The sequence below is a fragment of the Lepidothrix coronata genome, unplaced genomic scaffold (assembly GCF_001604755.1).
Source record: "Lepidothrix coronata isolate B3197 unplaced genomic scaffold, Lepidothrix_coronata-1.0 Scaffold7, whole genome shotgun sequence".
NCBI lineage: Eukaryota > Metazoa > Chordata > Aves > Passeriformes > Pipridae > Lepidothrix > Lepidothrix coronata.
The window spans coordinates 10,063,661-10,087,073 of NW_016690187.1; the positions used below are offsets into that span (position 1 = coordinate 10,063,661).

Sequence of the window (23,413 nt, forward strand, 5' to 3'; positions counted from 1 at the left end):
GCAAAAATATTACATAAAATTCCAAAAAAAGGATTCACAGGCTCCAAAATGTGTCCATTCTTTTCCAGTTATATGGGGTGGTCTAATAAAATTATTCTTGTCTCTGTAAAGCCTAAAAACTGATGCAAATATTTATTTTGATTTACCTTCTATGAACCTAAATCTCCCAACTGCAAAATACTTCAAGTTCCCACTGATTTCAACAAACTTTCATTACATCCAGTACCCCAACAGTCCCATATAGAAACCTTCTACCTGAGTGGATTTTACTTATGCCTAAAACTATATTTCTCAGAACACTTTCATGAATTCCTATAGCTCAAACCAGTTTACCCTGTTAAGCAGCAAATAACAAGAGCAAACGCAAAATTTTATTGAACTGAAAAATAAGGCCCAGTTTTGCCAACTAACCATGGATGGATTTTTTTAAAAACAGAATTGAAGAAATGTGAAAGCTTACAGATTGCTACATAAACCAAACCAGAACAAAGTGCAAAATAAATTCTTAGACAAAGTGAAATGTTCTTTATGGAACATCTGTAATGCAAAGAGGATTAGTAACTCCTGCCTGTATTTTTCCTTGTTTCCTGTTCTTCCGCCTCTTCTTGCCCACTTGATGCAAATGTCAGATTGGTCTTGAATCAGAAGCAATCCTTAGCACAGCTACAATGTCCAAGTGGATTGCATGTTTACATGGGAGTGGGAACTCAGCATGATATAGCTGACTGCTGAGGGCTGAATGACGCGTTTGATAATCTCTTTGGAGAGAAGGGCAGGATGGGCACTCTTTTAATACTCAAAGCAGATCTTATCAAGAAAAGTCAATCCTTCCTTATCTTTTCATTTCCCAGGCACTGACTGGGAAATTCCACTTTGGCGTCTGCACACCTGTGCTTATCAAATACAAATAGAATCATAGAATCAGCTGGGTTGGATGGGACGTCTGAGATCATGAAGTCCAACCCTTGATCCACTACCGCCATGGTTACTAGACCATGGCACTAAGTGCCACATCCAGCTTCATCTGAAAAACCTCCAGGGATGGAGAATCCACCACTTCCCTGGGCAGCCCATTCCAATGCATGATTACCCTCTCTGTAAAGAATTTTTCCTAATATCTAACCTAAACCTCCCCTGGCACAGCTGAAGACCATGCTCTCTTGTCTTGCTGGTAGTTGCCTGGGAGAAGAGACTGATGCCCACCCGGCTACAACCTCCTTTCAGGCAGTTATAGAGAGTGATGAGGTCTCCCCTGAGCCTCCTCCAGGCTGAACAGCCCCAGTTCCCTCAGCCTCTCCCTCATAGGACTTGTGCTTGAGTCCCTTCACCAGCCTCGTTGCTCTTCTCTGGACCTGCTCCAGGACCTCAATATCCTTCCTGAACTGAGGGCCCAGAACTGGACACAGCATTCCAGGTGTGGCCTCACCAGTGCTGAGTACAGGGGAAGAATCACCTCCCTGGACCTGTTGGCCACACTGTTCCTGATCCAGGCCAGGATGCCATTGGCCTTCCTGGCCACCTGGGCACACTGCTGGCTCATGTTCAGCTTCCTGTCAATCCAAACTGCCAGGTCCCTCTCTGTCTGGCTGCTCTCCAGCCACTCTGTCCCCAGCCTGTAGTGCTGCAGGGGGTTGTTGTGGCCAAAGTGGAGGACCAGGCACTTGGCCTTGTTGAACCTCATCCTGGTGGAATCAGCCCAACTCTCCAGCCTGTCCAGGTCCCTCTGAAGAGCCCTCCTGCCTTCCAGCTGATTGACACTCCCCCCCAACTTAGTGTCATCTGCAAATTTGCTGATGGTACCCTCGATCCCCTCATCTAAATCATCGATATTAAACAGAACTGGGCCCAACACTGATCCATTAGGGACACCACTAGTGACCGGCCACCAACTGGATGCAGCACCGTTCACCACCACCCTCTGGGCCTGGCCCTCCAGCCAGTTCCTAACCCAGCACAGAGTGCCCCTGTCCAAGCCATGGGCTGCCAGCTTTTCCAGGAGTATTCCGTGGGAGATGGTGTCAAAGGCTTTGCTGAAGTCCAGGTAGACACATCCACAGCCTTCCCCTCATCCACCAGGTGGGTCACCTGATCATAAAAGGAGATCAGGTTGGTCAGACAGGACCTGCCCTTCCTAAACCCGTGTTGGCTGGGTCTGATCCCTTGTCCATCCTGTAGGTGTTGTGTGATTGCACTGAGGATGATCTGCTCCATAACCTTGCCAGGCACTGAGGTCAGGCTGACGGGCCTGTAGTTTCCCAGGTCCTCCTTCCACCCCTTTTTGTGGATTGGTGTGACATTTGCCAACTTTCAATCATCAGGGACCTCCCCAGTGAGCCAAGACTGCTGGTAAATGATGGAGAGCAGCTTGGCGAGCTCTCCCGCCAGGTCCCTCATCACCCTAGGATGGATCCCATCTGGTCCCACAGACTTGTGGGGATCCAAGTGGCTCAGAAGTTGCTGACTGTTTCCTCCTGGATTACAGGGGGGCTATTCAGGTTCTTGTCTCTTTCTACAAGCTCCAGAAGCCAGCTATCCTCAGGACAACCTTTCTTACTGTTGAAAACTGAGGTAAACTGAGGTAAAGAAGGTGTTAAATACCTCAGCCTTTTCCTCATCTTTGATAACTATATCCCCACCTCTGTCCAATAAAGAATGGAGGTTTTCCTTGCCCCTCATTTTGTTCTTGATGTATCTGTAGAAGGACTTTTTGTTATCCTTCGCAGAAGTGGTGAGATTAAGTTCAAGTCGTGCCTTTGTCTCTCTAATTTTCTTTCTACATGACCTAACTATATTCCTAAACTCTTCCTGAGTAGCCAGCTCTTTTTTTCCATAATCGGTAGGCTCTCTTCTTTACCCTAATTTCCTTCAAAACCTCCCTGTTCAGCCAGACCAGTTGTCTTCCCTGCCAGCTTGCCTTTCAGCACACTGGGACAGCCTGCTCCTGTCCTTTCAAGACTTCCTTCTTGAAGCATGTCCATCCCTCCTGGACTCCTTTGTTTTCAAGGGTTGTTTCCCAGGGTACACTCTGAGCTAGTCTTCTCAAATAGGTCGAAATCTGCCCTGCGGAAGTCCAGTGTAGAGGTTTTATTGATGGCCCTCCTTGCATCCCTGAGTATTGAAAACTCTATTATTTCATGGTCACTGTGCCCCAGACGGCCTCCAACCACCACATCTCCCACCAGTCCCTCTCTGTTTGAGAACAGCAGGTCTAGTGGGGCCCCATCCCTAGTAGGCTCATTTACCAGCTGGAGCAGGAAATTATCTTCTATATGCTCTAGGAATCTCCTAGACTGCCTCTTCTCCGCTGTGTGGAGTTTCCAGCAGACATCCGGCAGGTTAAAGTCACCCACGAGAATGAGGGCTGGCAATTTTGAGACATCTGCCAGCTGCTTGTAGAATAATTCATCACCCTCATCATCCTGGTTGGGTGGTCTGTAACAGACTCCCACCAGCACATCAGCCTTGTTGGCCTTCCCCCTGATTTTGATCCACAGGCACTCAACCTTATTGTTACTGACTTCAACTGATTTTGTTGAAGTAGAAATGCTGGAAGTAGGCTGCTTTAGTCCACAAAACAAAATGTTTCTAAGACAGTCATAAAATCAAGCCAGCTTCCAGGTAGCACAAAGAAGGGCAGTGGCATTATAAAGGGCTAAACTAGGAAGAGCGTGGTGTCAACATTCAGTTTACTAGATCTCCAATGCCCCAGAGCATGGAAATGTGCTGCGACCATGCTGCAAGGTGCATGTTAGAGGCAGCCAACACACACGTTACATACCCAAGGTTGAGACTAACTTCAGATATAATCAGGAAGACTGCTCGTGTATGAGTCTAAATGTGGAGCATCCAAGTAAACATGTTCACAGAATAATTTTCCTGTCTGTCTGCTGGCAAACAGCTCTCACTGGGGGCTGTCTGGAGAGCCTGCAGTCCTATCATGTGGAATGCATTGCTTCTCCTGCAGCATCTCAAGTAAGCCAGAGCTCTTTAACCACTCAGTGGAGTAATACCAGTGAATTTTAGATTCGCATTCCATGCTTCCTTTTTCTCTTCCCGAGAAGAATGTGCACTTACTCTTCCTTAAAAATATATTCCCAAGAACTCAATTTCCTTCTCCACACAGGCAGGAACAAGGCATTTGTACTCCCAGTTTACTAAATGAGTTATTAAGCTATACCAAGCAGTTCTTAACAATTGCATCATTGTAATTCTTCACTCAGCTACGATACCTAGTTCTTTTTATTAAAAAAAAGAAACCCAGCCTATTTTTGCAGTTCATGTAATCTTTTGTTAGCTGAAGAAAACACTTCAACTACTTTAAATTTGTTCAATCTATAAACATTAGAATGCACTGACATAAAATTGTTTTGGAGCTCCTGAAGGTTATTTGGGTCATCAGTTTGTAACTTCAGTAAAGCAGAAATGAATACTAAAGTTATAATTGCATAAATGCCAAGTGTAGCAACCAGAGAGCTTCAAGTGATCCTCTCTGAAAATCTAAGATTGTGAAATAGCTGCAAAAAAATATGTTCCCTTAAATATCTCTAACTGATTTAAATACTGGAATTCTTGTTTCCTTCTTTTAGTACTCATAACATATCAGTCTGTGTATCAGAGACACCTGAAATCATGTTGATTAAATGCAATTATTATTGGTGAGCCATTGCAACATACATATCAGATCAATTCACACATCTTCCAGAAAAAAAAAAAGCTTTAAAAGTTTTGTACTGTGGCTGCAGCAATACTTGGCAGTCAGGAAAGAACTCAGTTGCTGTTCCATGTTCTTTTGTGGTTCAGACTTAGAAAACCACATTTTTACTACCTTTTCCCCTTTTTTGCTCTTATCATTTAGATTTTGTTCATTCTGGCAACAGCAAAAAGCTTGTATCATACAACACTACGTGAAATCCAACGTGAATTCGCTAGTTCATGATCTTTTTACTTCCTAGACCAACATTTTGCCATTTGCAGGCAGAGTGCCCAGAGATCTTGCTTTGAGCAGCCGACAGCAGTTCCTCCCAACTGTTCTTTCAGGAAACAGCCTACATGCCACCCTATGCAGATGTCCTTTCTAGCAGGTATTCCTATTAACAATCTTTATCATAACTGGGAAGCAAATTAATTTATTAGTTGTTCCATCATGTGGGATAGCTGTTACAGCTCCATAAGGAAAACAAATCTCTTGCTGGTGAGTTTTTGGCAGTCTTCAGTTAACGTGAAGTAATATAAATGGTATTTTTCTCAATAACAAAAGGAAAATAAAATACAAAATGGGAATAAAATGAGCAAGAAACTGTGCTGCTAAATTAACTGGACATATCCAGAAACAAACAAACAAAAGAATAAAGAAACATTTCTCCACACTGAAAATGCAGAAAATTTGGGTGAAATCACCTAAGTGGCAAAAGTGAGTAAGATCCCTTCAACTCTGTTTGAAATACACATTTGAGTCTTTATTCACATTAACATTTCACATATATATTTACATCTCTCTATATACGTATATATAATCTTCTCCTTGCGCATCTAGTGCTAGTGAAAATAATAGAAGCATGAACTTTTCAGCTTTGATCTTTTATTAAATATACACTTGAGATTGCATTTGAAATAATTAATTGAGGCTTTATCTGCAGACTCTGGAAGCCATGGCATGAGTGCTAAGCACCCTCTGAAATACCCAGGAAGTAAGGGAACTCACAATTTCATGCCAATAGTTCCTTAGTCTGACTTTTGTCAAACAAAAAACTATCAGTAAATGGGTTTCTTGATCATTAAGCTACTGCCTATGAGAAGAAAATTTTTGTCTTCTCTATTTTATTAATGTTAATTTCTGAATTTAGAAATGGGAAATAAAACTACATTTGAAAAAGTTACTTCTGTTTTTTCAAAGCTTTTTTTCCCCCTCTTTTCTTATACTAATGTCACATTTTGGTGTTTGCAGATAATTATGCTGGGCATGTGCACAAGAATATTTTTTCCTCTGTAATGGAAACCACATGGGTTTCCTCAGAACTTTTCCACTTTACAAACACTGTTACTCTTTAGCACACTGAATTATTCAGATTGTGTAGGAGATTTCCAAGCATATAATTTACATTATGAAAAAGAGAAACCTAAGTGCTCTAGAATCATCATAAATGGACATCAAAATATAGGTCTACAAGTCAGATCTAATGCATTAATTCAAATTATCAATTTGACACTGCACAATAGTACACTTCTGCCAGCAACAGTGACCAAAAAATGCCTACATATGAAGTCTCCTGGCAAAGTAGGTTTTTACTGGTGGACGAGTTTAAAAATGTAACTTCAAGTAAAAGCAGCTGATTCAAGTGAGCTGCCACCAAGCATGCAGGTATTTTTATTTGGTTTAGATACAGTTATTTTTTTAACAGTGTAAAAAACTACTGGGTTGTGGTCAGGATTTTCCTCCCATTTAAACAGAAGTTTATTTTTAGAATTTTCTGGGTCTCTGCATAGGTACAGAAGGCAACTCACAGCTTGATTCTGTTTCTTTGGTGTGTTCCAGCCCATTAGTAAGTAGGGTCTGAAGACAGAAGTGCTCAGGCCTAATTACTGGGGATTCTTTATTCTTAAATAGCTTTCAAGGTGTTTTAAAGCAAAATACTACTGTTTCTGAATGAAAATGTCTATGTGTGATCTTCCAGGATGGAACATCTGCCATTATCCGCAGTGCAGCAACACGGCGAGTGTTTAGAGTGATAGAATTTCTTACCTGAGATCCCACAATCTTCATCAAAGTCTGGGCTACCTTTTGGTCATTACAAATTGCTGCATTTTTGGATACTGATGTACATTTATAGATTTACCAGAATATCAATTCAGAAGTCTGTACTAATTTAAGAATAAGCCACTGGGAAGTATAGCAAACCCTTGAAAGCTAGAGCCGATCTACATGAATAGCACTTGCAGTATTTAATAAACAATGAAGTTTAAATGTCTTTTTCTAGGAGGAACTGCTTCAATAACCCAAACAGAAATGAGCATAAAATGCATCTTAAGTAACTGCTTGAGATTTGGGTCTTCTGCCTTATAGACTCATTACCTTCATATATTAGTTATGTAGTTACTTATAAAATAGCAGGTAATGGACAGGTGTTCTTTCCTGGACACTAAGCGAAAATTTACAGAAGCCAGGGTGGAAATTATGTGTTGCTGCTGCCCTTTATTACTACTGCTGTTTCATTACCTTCATAAATGTCCATTTTGTGTTGTTCTTTCATTCCACAATTGTAGTTCACTTCTTCTCTTGCATTACACTTTTTCTAAAAACTCAAAATAGAAAATTTTTATCATTCTTCTAGAGCTCTTCCCTATTGCATCTTCTAGAATGATCCATGCTTGATTAGTAAAGCTTTGAGTAAAAAGAATATTTCCATTTAGAATTACCACAGTCATGATGATGGTGGAGTAGTGAGAAATTAGATGTTGGTCATGCCCTCCAAGAGCTATTGTTCTCCTGAGCCCATCTTTGGCTTGCATTTGGAAACACTCTTTATCACCATGAAGTTACAGCCTGAGTTTTGTTGTGGGTGCTTTTTAATTTAAAATGAAAGCCCACACTCTGCAGATTCTGAATATACCACATGGCACTCCCATGCATCAGGCAGGATGCACACAGTGATCAGGGTGAGCAGCTGGGAGCTTTGGCTCAGACTCCTGACAACTCCTGACCCTTGGCACAGGGAGAAACAGAGAACTGCTATATGTATCTGTAAAAATACATATTAAAAAGATAGTAAAATACATAATTGATTAATATTTCTCTTTAAACCAACACATACACAACCAGAAAACCTGCGTGATTTTATTTCTCACACAAAAGCAAGAGAAGGTTTTTGTCTAAGTGGTTTAATGGTAACACTGCAATTTTCATGCTACATATAAAATTTATCCTAGACAGTTTTATATACTTTGTTTAATTGAAAGTCTATATTAGAGTTGCATAGGTAAAACTATGTAAGACAGATCACGGCAGATGGCAGATAATCAATAAGTCCACATCTTTCTCCTTGATGTCCAGTATTTCAATCCTATTGCTGAAGAGAAGCAATAAATGCTGCACCTAGCATTAATGAACTGGTGAATACATGAAGAGCCATTATGAACTACAGGCAAGTGTACAGTGTTACAAAGAAAAAAAAAACCCAAACCTCTTGTAGCAGTACAAAATGTTACGATTAAATCCTGCCAGAAAAACAGTAGCTGACTACTTTCTATGTATGGAGTCCTTAAATAACATCCACACTGAAGTCTCTGTAGTTGTTATGGTTTAAATATATTCAAAAGTTCTCCCTCCTTTTTTACAAAACACTTTCTGTTTTTTCATGACTTGAACATTAATCATCTTTTGCAGTATCACAGACCATTTGGTAAACATAACAACTGAATCTCCTGTTAGGCTTCTGTTCTATATGTAATACAAGGTCTTTGTCGAAGTAAACTTCATGACTGTAAGTCTGAAATGAGAAAAAAAATTTGGATTGTAGTCTCTGTTTCCACAACTTGTTAATATCCATACCATTTTCCATGAGGAACAAAAAATATTTAACTTTGGTGACCTCCATGATCAGGCAGGATTTTTGTGGGGATGCACAGAGATTGCCCTTTCAGATAAAGGACAGCATTTTAAAACTTTGAGAGGTTTCTCACATACCTATTTTAGGCATCTAACTGCAATTAGATACCAAGTTGCCTATGCAGTCAATGATAAAAGAGGTGCAAAGGTGCTGAAAATTTCAGACCATCTAAGTTGGATGTCCACCTAAACTTGGACTGTATGAACAGCCCACTCCATCTCTCCAAATACACACACAGGGAGGTCCATGCTTAATTCTACACATGAGTAGTTCAAGCTAAGGTAGTGAAATTATTTACAAGTTGTAAAGTTAATCTGATGAAACTAGCCATAGGGTGAGTATTTAAGTTGATAAATACTTCAGAAATACGTAAGGACAGCCCTTTCCCCAAACAAAAAACCCAAACAAATCAACAAACAAAAAGAATAATAATTTCAAATAATGGAGATTTTCAGATAAATGAGCTACTGTCTGATGGAATACTTACAATTTTAGAGTTTGTAATTATTTTAGAGTTTGTGATTTTGTAATTATTATTTTTAATAATGAGATTTTATACAAATCTCATCCCTTGGCAACACTATTTAGATATTTGCTTCAAATCTGAACAAAAATGGCAGGTAAACAAGTATAGGGAAGAGACAGTGTGAACAAAAGACAGGAATTTTCCTCACCACATCCCAGGACTCCCGGAATGGAATACTCTTAAGGAGAATCCCATGTTCATTACAATGAAAATCAAGGTGAGCTCTTCCATCAGCTCCTATCTGAGTAACTGCCACAGTGGATAATAAATCCAGTTCATCTTCATAATCCACGATTTTGAATGTCTTAGGAAAAACAAAACCTCAAGTTTAGAAATCAACCGTAAATTCACATTCCCCTCCACCTAAATTGAATAGCTCTTTTTTCTTTCTGGTGAAAGCAGAATTGGAAAGATTCTAGTTCTTAAGTCTTCTGGTCTGACAAAGAAAACTTTGGGACACTGATACCCAACAGGCATCTTTCCCAACACAAGTTGTCCAGTGTATTTCAGTAAAATTCCTTAAGCAGGAGAAAATAAAGTGATATTCTGAAGAATCCTAATATGCAAGTAGACGTATTTTTATATATAACATACAGAATATAGAAAAAAGGTACTTCTAAAGTGGCAGAAGAAATATATTTAAGCTCTTGATGCAGACATGGTAGAGACACTGTAGCTTAAAACCTTTACTGGTTTTGAGAGGATGAGTATATTAGGGTAATTCCATTCACATGAATATTTCTATGTTCTGTTCAGAGCTCTCTCTTGCTCCACAGAGTGTGTCAGTGAAGAACTGAGACCAAAATGTAAAGACTGTGAACTAACTTAATTGCCTTTATTTCACTGTGACATACTCTTTAAATTCACGCCAGTCTTTTTCTTCCATAATGTAAAAACATCTACTGGAATCCCAAGTAAAGTGTAACAGCAGGGGAAAAAAAGTGTATAGACTATTTTTATTATGGTTAAAAGAAAAAGTGGATAGAAATGAACTGCAGACCCTTAAGGGTTATATTGGACTGTGCTGTAGTTTTACCGTATTCTCTCAGAAAAAAAGAAGTGACTGCCAGAAACTGATGCATTTTAACTGTTGTGCTTATGAAAATTACAGCTCCAGCTCTAGATAGAGAGCTAAAAAATATTTTTCACAACCTCTTGAAGACTCAACACCAAGGCATGTGGTGTTTTCATTCTCAAGAAGCAGTTACTTAAAGGAAAAGTGTTAAATACCTTTTCCTGCAATCTAATCAAAGTAACTGGGAAAGGAAAATGCAGTTTAGAGACATTACATCAAAGACAAGAGGAACCTGAAGCAGAGACAAAAAAATGTCTTTCATTTCATAAAATGCTTTGTAAGAAACATGTAAAGGAGATATTTGAATGGAGAAAAGAGTAATGGTTTGTCACATTAATATCTCCTTTCTTTGCCACTGAAGTCACATGGAGTTATGATGGTATCGTGGGGCATAAGAGCAGTTCTTGCAAGAAAGAGAAAATCCATAGCTCAAATGTCAACTAAGAAGAAAAGATGACAGAGCATTTGAAGCAATTAGAAGTTGAGAAGACAGACACAGAAGAGGAATAAAGAACGCAAAGACATACATAGCTAATGGTTATACCCACTGCACCTGAAACAAGAATGACTTCTGGATAGCTAAGCATCTAAAATAATCCATGAAGTGGTCTTACTCACTGCATCAGTTACCTCTTGTTCTGGGTCATCATCCAGCAAGTTAAAACGCTTTTTCACCACTCGACCAGAAGCTGTTACAGTAACAGTGTTGTTCACCTTTGGAGAAACATAGAGAAGTGTCTCTAGACTTCAGAGCATTTTAGTTTCCATCTTTTTGACAATTTCCTATATTTTGCTTTCTGAGCTTGTTTTAATCTCTCAGACCTTGTTTCACTCGTTAGCTGTGCATCCCCCTCGTGCTGCTATGGCTTCTTTATGAGGCTTCATGAACTCAGTGACTTTAATTGAGGTATTATTGATATTTACTCATATTCAGAAGTTCTCGGGACGTCCTGTAGAGGTGGCAAAGGTTCTCAGCTACCATAATTTTTAGAACAGAAGTGTCTGAAACTAAGATGCTGTAATGAGAATTGACACAGCAAAGTCACCATCAGCTTGTTTCTTAAACTCTTAGTTGCAGAAGATGGGAAAAGCAGCATCTTAAACCACCCGGCTGCTTCCACTGGGCTTCTTTACCACAAGAAACATTCAAAATTGGGTTATCAATGTCACAATGGAAGTCAAAAGGAATAGGCACAGCACAAACAGGATTAAAACTCATATTTCTTTGTTCTTACTGTAACAGAAGTTACCCAAACAAACCCTAAAAAAACAGTATGGCAAGTCATTAGATGACCTAGCTTTCAGTTTCTGAATTCAATGGAAGATTTACTCCTGAGTTTGTGTAGATTTTTAATACACAAACCTTTTTCTGCAAAAGCTTCAAAATTTTAGTATGACTGATTTCCAGGCATCTTACAGTACTCAAACTAAAAACCTGCTAGTAGGTAAGACATAACCTTGTCTGCTGAAGCAAAATGACAGTTCCAGCCATTATAAAAAAATTTTCTTCATCAGTGTGCTCTTTAACCTTTTTGATGTTAGATTGTCTTTGTGATTTCACATCACAAAAGACTTCACAAAACAACTGAGGTGATTTAAGAGCTCAGTCCTACCAGTAGGTTTAGATCATCTCCTCACCACTTGATTCTACCTTTCTGCACTCTTCTGATCCACTGATGATTCAGTTCTGTTCTGCTCCAGTTCAGCTCACCAAGCAAGCAGACAAGCACTCACCTTTTCTATTATTGTAGTGCACTGCTTTGGCTCCCCAAGAGTTAGGTGAATGCCAAACCTGTCACAAGAGAGTGACAGGTGTGCATGGCCAGGAAAAGAAACAGACTTTTGGAAGCAACGTATTGTCTTTGTTGTCTTATGAAGACCTACCCCTAAGTTATGAGGGACTCGAAACATTTCTAGCATTTGTATGATCAACTTACCTGAGCACCAGAGAGGCACACAATTATCACTTTGTGGCTCCTTCATTTGAAGGAAATCTGTTATCATCTATTAAGTATGTTTTATATCCATGATACATGTGATACTGCACACCATAAAGAATGCTGAAAACTAAAGAAAAGACTGGAGGTTTCAGAAATCTATCCTGAAAATGTTACTGTTTTCAAAAATTTTTTTAAACTCTGATGACGACACAGAATGTCTTTCAATAAAACTTGAATTGAGTCCATAAAACACAGTGATTACTCATATATGCAAAACCCCCGTGTATTGCTCAAAATCATACATTGTGATCTCAGACACTAAACTCACACAGTTTTCTCTGTTGGCTACAATCGTAAAATCTTCTGCAATCTCCATTTGATCTGTACGATTTTTAACTTCCTTAAGCTTCAAGACTCTACAAAAGAAACAGAAATTACAAAGTCAGTCACGTATTCTAATCTGCCTACTACAACACTTCTGTATAATCTTTTTAAATTGTGTACATAAAAACATCAGAAATAAGTGTAATGGAAATTAATTATTTTTGTAATTTATGTTTATGACATTTTAACACAGTGGTCCTTGAATATTTTTCATATAAAAATCTAGACTCTGGCCTCCAGTGCCCACATTCATCACATAGAAATCTGCAGATGTTTCTACCAGAACTTCTGACAAATTTAAGACATTTTACAGTTTCTATAGTTTAGTGAGTGCTTGGGCCTGCAAACTGTCAAACTACTGAATTTGTGCAGTTATGCAACCTCTGCTCTGATGAAAATAAGATTTGAAAAAAAAAAGAAGCTCATACTTTATCAAATTTGGTCCCACGTGGATTATTCTACCTGACATATCTGGATGGAAATATATCCAGTCAGGTTCAAGTGAACAGCATTTCATATCCTGTATGCCATTTTTTGCCTGAAGAAGAAAAGGAATATTAGTATTTTGAAAGTCTCACAGATCTAATTAAAGAGGAAATACTGAGCTCCTCACTACATACCTCTGAAGGTTTTTAAGTATTGCTCCTAATCATGACCAGAAAGGATGGCAGTGGAACAATAATAATTACAATAATAAAAAGACTCAGTTCCAATTCTCAAGACATTCCATGGAACAGTTTTAACATTTTTAATATGCAATAAGCAATGACCTTGTATCTTAGCTATATATAGTCCTTTCTCTCCTGAAACTAAGCAAAATGAAGATTTAGCCTACACTCTGCAAACACATCAACAATTTCAGCAATCTGAATATCCAAGACATGGGATGTGTCAAGACATGAGACAAACATTAGCACAAAGTTTGACTTGAGCTTCAAACCTCAGGCTTAGCCTCTTTTGTGCAAATTATTTGTGGAGCATGTAAGCCTGGGACAGCTCGTGATTTCAGCAATCAGATGCAAGCTGGTTAAAACCTTGGGACTCTGGCAGCAGCTTTTTGTTGGTAAATTTAGCTGACATTGATCATTCAAATTTTCAAACATATGAACCCACATAGAAAAAAACAGATAAGAAAGGATTGTACATGTCCATTTTAATCAAAATTGATCTTCAGCTAGAGTTGTGAAACAACAGTTTTGAAAATAAGACATAGGAGGGGAAATCATTGATTTGATCAGGCTAGCAAAAGAGATAAGGACATCTACAGATGAGACTTATTTAGTCAAGAACTCTGAACAGGCCTAGAAGCTGCTTGTATTACAGAATCTTCAGGTCAACTCCAGGTTAAAAATAAAAGCCGAGATAGAGAGCTCACACAAAAGAATATCTGAAGAACAGTACGTAAAAATAATTAGGAATAGATTAAACTGAGTCATAAAACCTTTCTAGGGACAGAGAGGGATTAAACTGAGCAATGAAGTCTTTCTAGGGAGATTCAGAAGGCAAAAATCAAAAATAAACTACAAACATTAAGGAAATTTATTCTGCAATTTCTTAAAATTTAAAATAATTCTTTAGTCAGCATTTGGTAGGCTGACTACGCAGAAGTGCATTAAGATGTTACAGTTTGCTGTGTACACTTTGCTGTGTAGACCTGACAGTGCCACTATTACATTGGAATGAAGGAAATATGAGAAGCAGTACTAATTCAGAAGGAAACATTTTACACATGACTCCATGGGATAGCTGATTTGATACTCTGGGGTGATCCCTGCAAAAGCACCACATTGGAAAACAAGGGTATTATTACCTCAAATGCTACTCAGAATAAGAGATGAAGACAGACATGATACACATTAATTTCAGAGAAGCTGCTATCTGAATATATTACCAAAGTATTGTCTTTCAGAGAACAAATATGGAAGACTCCTTTATGTTTTTTCTTGTTAGGTGTGATGATATAATGCCAAGGGTAACCTCCAATTTGAAATGCATTCTCCAGAGAAGATGCTTCAAATAGCAAAGGTGGGGTATCTGCAAATATTCGGTAACGTTAACACCATTAGTAGCAGAACAATCATAATTCCATTGATCCTTACAATTCTAAATTCCAGTAAAGCTACTAATTGTTCAGAACTTTTGAAGACTGGTGGAAGTGCATTGGCTGTGAACTCTTTTCCAGCACCAGCTATGCTACCTCAGCTAATGTCCAAGCACAAATCTGCAGCTCCCTGTGGAGGGTTACTGCCTTCTCAGACGTTGATGCTGAACTGCTCTTCTAATACCTTTGACTTACTTCACTCCAAATGAGCTGGATGAGCAAAGTCATAGCAAATAATTAAAATTAATCCAGTTCATCTGACTGAGAAAGGATGTACACATGAACAGATCAAAAGACCATATCAAAAGGGTCAATATTCTCTTGGGAAAAATAGCCATAAATAGCTGGAAACAGCAAGCAGCAGTCTCAAATAACAGCATTAAATGCAGAATCTGAATATTCTTTCTCCTTTTGCGTAATACAACAAAATAGTGTGGACCACAATGAATGCAATCTATAATCAATAAAAATATGGAAATTTTTGTAATTAATGTTTTTTCAGTTTTCCTTTTCAGTTCAGTTGGGATAAATTATAGAGATGTAATATGCCATTCTTACAAGTCTTCTGTTCATTAAATGAGAGAAGCATCTTTGAACGAAATGGACTGCACAGAACTTTACAACTTCTGACAACGAGCTAAATTAAAGCCATTTCTACAGCTGCCATAACTGAATCAATTTTAGACTGAAGATCAGCTCTTTCTAACAATACAAAGAAAAGCTGGGGAAAAAACCTGACAAAATGTGGAGAAAATCTGCAGTTTCAAGAGGCATTTAAACTGGCAGAGTATAAAAACACAAACTGAATTACTGTGAGGAGAGCAATGTTCTTATCTGGACTCCTGTGTGACAAAGGTTTTATCCAAATTTAGACTTGTTCTTATCCTGCTTAGTCTAGATAATTATCCAGGTTCTAGCCAATGGTGCTGAGATGTCACATGACATGAGATACTGTGTTTACAGAGCGCTTCTCGCTTCTCTCTTCTTCCTTTGTTCATGTTTCCAGCATATAGATTGAATGGAATTAGTTCACTGCCAATGGAAATGAAGTCTTTCCTGAGCTGGAAAGTGGCTAGTTGTCTAGCTGTCTTTTGGACTAACATATAGGAAATGGGAGATTCTGTGCAAGATATAACAAAGTTATAAAAAACTCAAGCATCTGCTGAAAATGTAGAGAATATTGAAGATGGAAGCATAAGCAGAGGACCTACTGATATTAAAATCAGTCAGAAAATGAAAAATGAGTTAAGAAAATTTGTTAACATTTAGTCCTACCAACTTTTAAAATAAAATATCTAGCAAGGTTCCTCAAAAATTCTGGTAGATGGACTAAATGATACAATTAAATATGTATATGTATGGTACAATTAAGTAGTATATCAATCCTGAGCAGTATAGACTGCTGATAAAATATGCCTTTCTTTTAATGTTCATTTGGCAAAGATTTGCAAGATCATAGCCACTTAAACCACTGTGATAATGTCACTCTGCTGCCTCAACTCTCCTGCTGTGTGTCACTCGCTCTCGTTGCTTAACACCCGTTTTATTGTTTGCAAGTTCTTTCCCAAGTCCTGCCAGTTTTCAATCTCCAGTTGAGCTTCTTTGTTCACTTCCTTAAAACTTTCCACACTCATCTAAAATAAAGTCATAAAGTAGTTCATGGCAGCACTAATAAGTACTTGCTCTAAAAAAAAAAAATCTACAAAGTATCTTCTTCCTTGTTTTCTTATGAAATTACTGTATCCTCTAAAAATAAATCAAACTAGTTTTAAGTTCTGGACCTTTAGAAGTTACATAATGAAGATTTATAGGTACTTTTCCATTCCTTCCACTGTGACCAAAATCAAATTCCTCACCAGTTAACAGGTGTAAATGAAGTGGTAAGTACATAATTTTGATCTCTATACACTTCTTTTTGGGTATCTCACACCACAAAAACTGTACTGTAATAATGGCCTTCCCTTCAGGCAATTTCTGTAGGGAGGCTAGGACTAAAATAAGAAGGAAAATGACACACAATTAAGTTATAATAAATACAAGCCTAAACTCTGAAATAAGATCTTAAGATCTTGCTCACTGAAGCATTTGGCCATCTTGTTCTTAGAAGAAAACAACTCGAAACCCACAGAAATACAAGTATCTGCAAAGAGCAGCCATGGCAAATGTGTGTCATGAGTTCAAAACTTCCACAAGCTCTTGCATAGAATTCAAGATCAAAAATGTTTTTTCCAGTACACTGGTTTTAAATCTCAAAACTAAAAACTACAATGATCTATAAGCATGTTTTCCACAGGGCCCATAATATTAAATTGAGGTTTCGCAGACTGAGAGAGAGAAAAAAGAGGAAAAATTTCCCTTTGCAGAAACTGAGACATCAATTATAGCAACCTATTACTTTGTGTTGATAAAACATTGCATTTTAACTGAAAGCCTTTACCGTGTAAGTCTGTATTGTATGTATTCCCTCATTTTTATGTAAATCTGGATGGTTTGTTTCTTATTATCTGACAGTTGAAGAATATAAAGATCAAAAGCATTTTTTATGTGGACAATCACCTGTAAAAAACATTTAATAGAAAAACCTTCAAAATTAAAGAACTAAAAGAATGCATTCTTTGATATTTGTGAAATCAACTTTTTTTTTCTTTCTTTACTTTTTTTTTTTTGCAAGTGCCTTGAGTGTGAACTTGTGAGAATGTATTTTTGTTTCAAAGAAAGTCTCAGTCTTTGGTCACTCATTAAGAATCTTAGAACCAAATTCTAATCTTAAATGCACCAACAGAAATCACTGTCTGATTTCAGAGAAATTATAGTCATTACACAAAGCAGAACATTTTTAAGTTAATGATTTAAGGCATAAGAATTGTTTTTAATAATTTGTTCTCAGGAGTTAATTTTACTGAAACTGGCACATTTCTGACAACCTAGAATTACCAAAATGCAAGTCAGACAAATTGTATTCAGTTTTCTTAAATTTCCTCTGCAAATTAGATTAAATGTTCTCACATGTTTGCTTACATACCATGTACTGTTTCTGGGTGCTACTAGCAGCTATCCTAGCCCTTCCTCTTTCCCAAGAGCAGTTGTGTCTCAGAAATGAGGAAGAAGTTTCCATTTCATGCATTGCTTATGAAGTTTTTCAGACAGCTTAGTTGCTGTAATAGTTTTCTAGGTAGTCTTATATAACTATAATTGTAATTACAACTAAAGCAAACCACGTTTTTACTGTAATGTAAATCCAGAAATATAGCTATGGCACAATATAAGCACAATAATTTTAATTTTCTTGGTGTGAAATAAGTAATAATTAAATCATAAAAGCCACCAGCCAAGATAATAGAAAGATCATAATTACCTGTTATTTTAATGTTACATGGAAGACCAAATGGATACTTTCCTACAACTCCCACCTGACCATTCCAGTTGAATTCTTGTCCCAAATCAAATGGCTGTTCCATGAACTAAAATAACACACAACAATTTAGCTTTATTGATGCATATTTACTTACTGTTTAGTTTTACTGCTCCATTGCTACTGCATTCTTTATCCTGTTAGATACTGCTCGAGGTCTTATTTTTGAATCAACGTTCGATTTTTGATTGGAAGGATATAAAATCCAAAGGCTCCCTGCAGTTCTGTTTGAGATCAATCTTCCACACCCACCACTTTTTGGCCTTAACAATCATCTAAAGCTACAGGCTAGGTGTGTAAAGAGGAGCACATCTGGTCTAACGTCTACATAACTCCTCTGAAGTGCCGTCTGACCCCCCCACGTTTTGCCACCTGTAACTAGTGCAGGCAGAATTTTCTGATAGTGTATCCATTTACATCTTCTGACTATAAATAAATTTAGGCAGGAACTCTATCCTTTGACACAATCCCCATGTACCTATGCAGCATTATGTGAATATTTATGACTTGTTGCCCCAAAATAGCACGCACTGTATGAAAACTTATGTATTTCATTACCTGTTCCAAAATGGCCTTGAAGTTATAGAGTCTGACCAGACCCACGCTATACATTACAATCAGGATTCCATTAGAAACAGCAACATCTGTCACACTATTACCAAATATCTGGAATGAAAGGAAGCAAAATGCATTCTATTAGAGAAGAAATAATTGAGACAATGCAAAATAGTGACATTATGTCCTTAATTTTGCAATCACTTTCATTTTTTATTCTGATCAAACCCTATGATCAGTGTTTTAAGTTCATGAAGTTTTCTGTAATTTATCTGTCCTGCTGTGTTTCTGTAATACTTTGCACTGCTGTAACACCTAAGGTTAGATTAGTCATAATTTGCAAGCAGATTAATTCCCTAATCAGTTCTCAGTATATATACCATGTTACCCTGATATTATCATACATGAATAGATTATATTATCCAGCATGTCACAAGAATGTTAGCAGAACTAGCAACTCAATCTACAAGTCCTGATTTCAGATCTTCTTTCTTTATCACCAGGGTAAAATACTAGTCTAATCACAGCTCTTTGTAAAGCTGTACCAAAACTACATTATCCAGCTGTCACAGAGTACAGGATCCTCTCTGAATCCAAATTAGACACAACATGAGACGCTTTTAATAATTATGCAGTATTCATTTGTGCCACTGTTTAACACATCACTGAGAAACCCCCACAAACTAATTCTTCATATTTAATGAATAACAACATGTGATGTTTCTAATTTTTCCAATAGGTATGCTTGGAAATGTAGTTTTCATTTCTTTAATCTGACTCACTATGTGAAAAAAGCAATTAAACCAGTTAAAACAGGCTTAAAAACAATTAAAAAATATAAAGAAACCCAAAAGCTGCAAGACTCCTACATCTTAACACTATCAGTGATCTTGTGGTCTGTTTGGTTCTGAAAGATATATTCAATCCTGAGACTTTACCTTTTATTTAGATTTATGGCTCTTTCAATGCATTTGTTAGCTTAGGTCCCAGTGTCTTCCAGACACAAACCTTAATAGTCTTCCAACTCTGAAGTCTACTTTGTATCTTTAAGACCTTAGCCACTCTGAACTCAGAATTTATTGTGTAACATTTCAGTAAAGCTGATGCATGAGGGTGCATTCTGCAGTGTTAAACAGTAACCCTAATCTAATCTAATAGTTATATCAGGCTTGGCATTGCATTCACTCGTTGCTTCTACTGCTGGGTGTATTCTCACATCCCAAATTCTGCCTTGCCATTATTCCCAGTTGTAACAATTTCTCTCATGAGTACTTGGCACAGACACAGCCGAAGCATTACTCTTTCAGATGTTTTGCCTACTATGACCGTGATGAATCTGGCACACCATTGCTAACCAGATTGAGCATACCTTTGATACTGGTAATATTTTTTCCAGTCCTAAATACTAGCAGAACAATACACAATGCCCCCAAACTTTCATGGGCCCAAATGAAAAAGTTTAACCCCACACCTTCTCTTGCTAGCCCAATCCCAATCACAGCCTCAACCCAACCTAGCACCAACTAAAACTCACTCATAGCTCTGGACCCTAAACGAGACTGTACCTCACAGAACCTTGAAGAAAGAGTTTGCATGTTTTTACTGTTCCATTTGTAAGTTGTATCCGGGGTTTTCTTGGCTTAAAATAGAACAGTAAAACTTGCCATCTACCTCTAGGCTTCCCAGTATACAGATTCTTACTTACAGGTTGCAAACTGAACTCAGAAAGGTTGTTTGCTCTTGACTGGTAAATCAAGACATACTTACATTTGTTAATCTATTAACAGTGATAACAGAAGTTTGAAAAATTTGTAACTGTATAGAATTCATAGACTATTACTAGGACTGGGTCAGAGGCCTATCTGTCTTTCGTTAAAGAGGTGAAAAGAAGTCTACTTTAGGATTTCCTGATTCTAACGATTGCTCTAAATAAAGGCTAAAGTCCTTCTACATGTCAAAGAGTAACCCAAAAACAGAATGCATTTGCATTTTCTCTTCTGGTCATTAGAATTAAGAATCTTGCCCCCAGTGCACCTACCAGACACAACAACACTGTTGCTAATTAATGTTTCAGCTGCTTTTACAAGCTGTAAGTATGGCTTCTGAAATTCTGAAACAAGTGCCTAAAGTAGAACTGTCATAGAACTACAGTACGGATTAACTTAATAGAGAAATTAACTTACCTTTTTGTTTATTTCTAGCATTCCAATAAAAGAAAGAGGTAAAACTTGGAATACAGCAAGATAAAACAATACAGACTGTTGTATTCCTGCCTGGAAAAGAACAATATTGAATATAGTTATTAATGGTAGGACACCTTGATCTTCTGCCATAATAACAAATTATAATGTCTCCATCTTTGTACTTGTACATTTTTTTGATCAATATTGTAAAATTGACAGTTTTTCAACAAACATACCTGCCGTGCTGCTGCAGGGAGCTTATTCTGAATTGTCTTTACAACCATTACCTCTTGAGGAGTATCCCAGCTCAGATACCTATTTGTGACAAGAAAGGCCTATCTTAATCACTTAAAAAATCATTCATTAGTAAATATATTACTTCACATAAAATGTAATCTACTATAACTATGCAGATGCCTATGCCCACGCAAACTTCAGTATTTGATTCAAAAGAGGTGCTCAAGATGTTTGCTGTTTGCAATAGTGCAGAACCCACAGAATTAGGGATGGCTTATTTCATACAGGATTGTGAGAAAAATTTGGAAAGCACGAACACTTCCCATCTTAGTTTTTCTCCTTCCTTTAATAATCACCGCCTTCTTATCCTTCAGCCTAAAGGAAATAATTTCTTTCGAGAACTGAAAAAAAAAGCAGCAGTTTACCAGAAGCAGTAACTGCTCTGCTTTAAAGGAGCAAAATGGAGAAGAATGTTAGCAAGTTCAAAACAGCTCAAAATTTAAATGTATTTTTTGTATGTTTGTTGAGGTTTGTTCTACGGCTCTTAAAGGTCCTTTCCTGGTATGTTGCCATTGCAATATTAAAGGCTGTAAAGTTGTCAGAGAAAAGCAAATAGTAGCATAGGTTTTGTGGAACTTGATACCAAATTTAAAACTATAATACTTAAGTTGATAAAATTCTTCTACAGGTAAGAGCATGCAGGAGCAATACTCCAGGTAACGTTCTAGACTAACAAACCTGTAGTCAGGCACAGGATGGTACTAAAATAAACATGACTTCCCTTCTCCACTATAATACTAATGACTGTTAATTATATAAAGCCTAGCTGTTGTTTAATACCTGAAGGACTTGCAACAGGAACCAGCAAGGTATATTTTTTCCAGTACTTCTCCACTATCAGCAGAGAGACGTAGAAGCCAGTTCTGCACCGTCAAGACTATCAGGGAAGCTTTATAATCTGAGGGACTTGGTAACATTTCCCCCTGCATAAAAAAAAATTATTAGAAAAATATTTGTACCAGGAGGATACATAACATTTGGACACAGTCAGAAGAACACAAAACTTAATACACATTCCTCAAAAGCTAAACGAGGAAAGCAGCCTGCTAATGGCATCAACATCTCTAAGATCATGTCCATGCCAAATAATCATCTATCACATAAATAATCTGTTGTCACACTTTTTGCAAGACAGTTACCTTTTCTGGAAAAGACATCTTTTAAAACTTCCTTGCCTTGCAAAAAATTAAGTGTAACTGCTTATTGAACTATTTGATACCAGTCTTGAAGAGAAAATTGTTGAAGTATTGCAAAATAAGACATTCAATGGTAACTCAACAGTAACTGCTAAGAAAAGTATTTACGTTGCTTTATTTTTATGCACCTCAAGGATCAGCCTAATATTTCTAAGATCTGTAGACACTGGATGGGAGAAAAACTCCTTGTGGGGGAGAGAAATTATATAATATATTAATTAGAAACAGCAGAACAGATTTTGGGTAGAGTTGCTTCAATGGGCCTTCAGTGCATCTGCTTTTTCGTTTTTTTAATGTGAACAGACCTAGTGAAAACTAAAACTCCCAGCTACTGTCCTTGCTATTTAAAAAATAAAGAAAAATATAAACAGAATCTATTTTGTAAGGAATTAAGAGTTAGTTGCATAAGCATAAAGGCATAAAATCTTCCATGAACACTTACCAAAAAAGCATCTGAATGCACTATTGAGAAATGCAGAGAAGTATACCTCTAAATGTTCAGTTAATATAAATCAGCACATGTTGCAAACCTTTAATGACCTAACTCCATAAAACATTGAGAAAGTAGTTTGCAGGGAAAGAGTGCTCTATTCTAAACATATTTCACTGAAATATATTCGTTTACTATTTTGCACAACAATGCTCTAGTAAAAAATAATCTTACCAGTGGGCATTCCAATAATAAAGCATCTTCTATTTTTTCTGACTTAGCACACTTTGACTTTTGATAAAGTATTCTTGGGGCTTGTGCAATGCTAGAGGAAAATGATGGATAATCATTAGTCTGTTTTGTAGACTACATTCTATCAACAAGTCATTTCATATAGTCTTATAAATCCTGCCTTTTCCTTAGGCAGATCAGAAATCTAAATGTCTTATTTTTACTCTGTAAATATAAATGACATTTCTCTCAAAATAAGGCCTAATAAACAATAGTTAATATAATGTGACATTTAAAAGTTAACCTTCTCTATATCTTCTGGTTTGGTGTTATGGTTTGGGTAGGGGTTTTGTTTGTTTGTTTTGGGTTTGTTTTTGTTTTTTTTTAGTAACAAACTTAATAGTAACATTATTCCTTTAGTGATATACATTAAAAAGAAAGCATATTTCAGAAACTAACGATCATCCTGGAACCTTCCTC

At 37.3% G+C, this 23,413-nt stretch overlaps 2 protein-coding genes across 3 annotated transcripts in view; one reads left to right on the top strand and one right to left on the bottom strand.

Annotated features, from left to right (window-relative positions):
- The window catches only part of METTL8 (methyltransferase like 8), an 84,536-nt gene that overhangs the window by 35,729 nt on the left and 25,394 nt on the right, over positions 1-23,413 (top strand). The gene's annotated exons all lie outside the window — the stretch shown is intronic.
- The window catches only part of DCAF17 (DDB1 and CUL4 associated factor 17), a 39,838-nt gene that overhangs the window by 13,980 nt on the left and 2,445 nt on the right, over positions 1-23,413 (bottom strand). Inside the window, exons 3-14 of one of the 2 annotated variants that reach the window (XM_017835632.1) lie at positions 22,937-23,027; positions 21,857-21,999; positions 21,016-21,094; positions 20,780-20,869; positions 18,600-18,707; positions 17,985-18,090; positions 14,420-14,562; positions 12,957-13,066; positions 12,473-12,560; positions 10,835-10,918; positions 9,278-9,433; positions 5,435-8,483 (exon numbers count right to left, since the gene is read on the bottom strand). In XM_017835632.1, the coding sequence (XP_017691121.1) occupies positions 8,364-8,483; positions 9,278-9,433; positions 10,835-10,918; positions 12,473-12,560; positions 12,957-13,066; positions 14,420-14,562; positions 17,985-18,090; positions 18,600-18,707; positions 20,780-20,869; positions 21,016-21,094; positions 21,857-21,999; positions 22,937-23,027 (1,318 nt within the window). In that variant the 3' untranslated portion in view covers positions 5,435-8,363. Of the gene's footprint in view, positions 1-5,434; positions 8,484-9,277; positions 9,434-10,834; positions 10,919-12,472; positions 12,561-12,956; positions 13,067-14,419; positions 14,563-17,984; positions 18,091-18,599; positions 18,708-20,779; positions 20,870-21,015; positions 21,095-21,856; positions 22,000-22,936; positions 23,028-23,413 lie in introns of those variants that run through there. The other variant, XM_017835627.1, reaches the window with a different exon arrangement.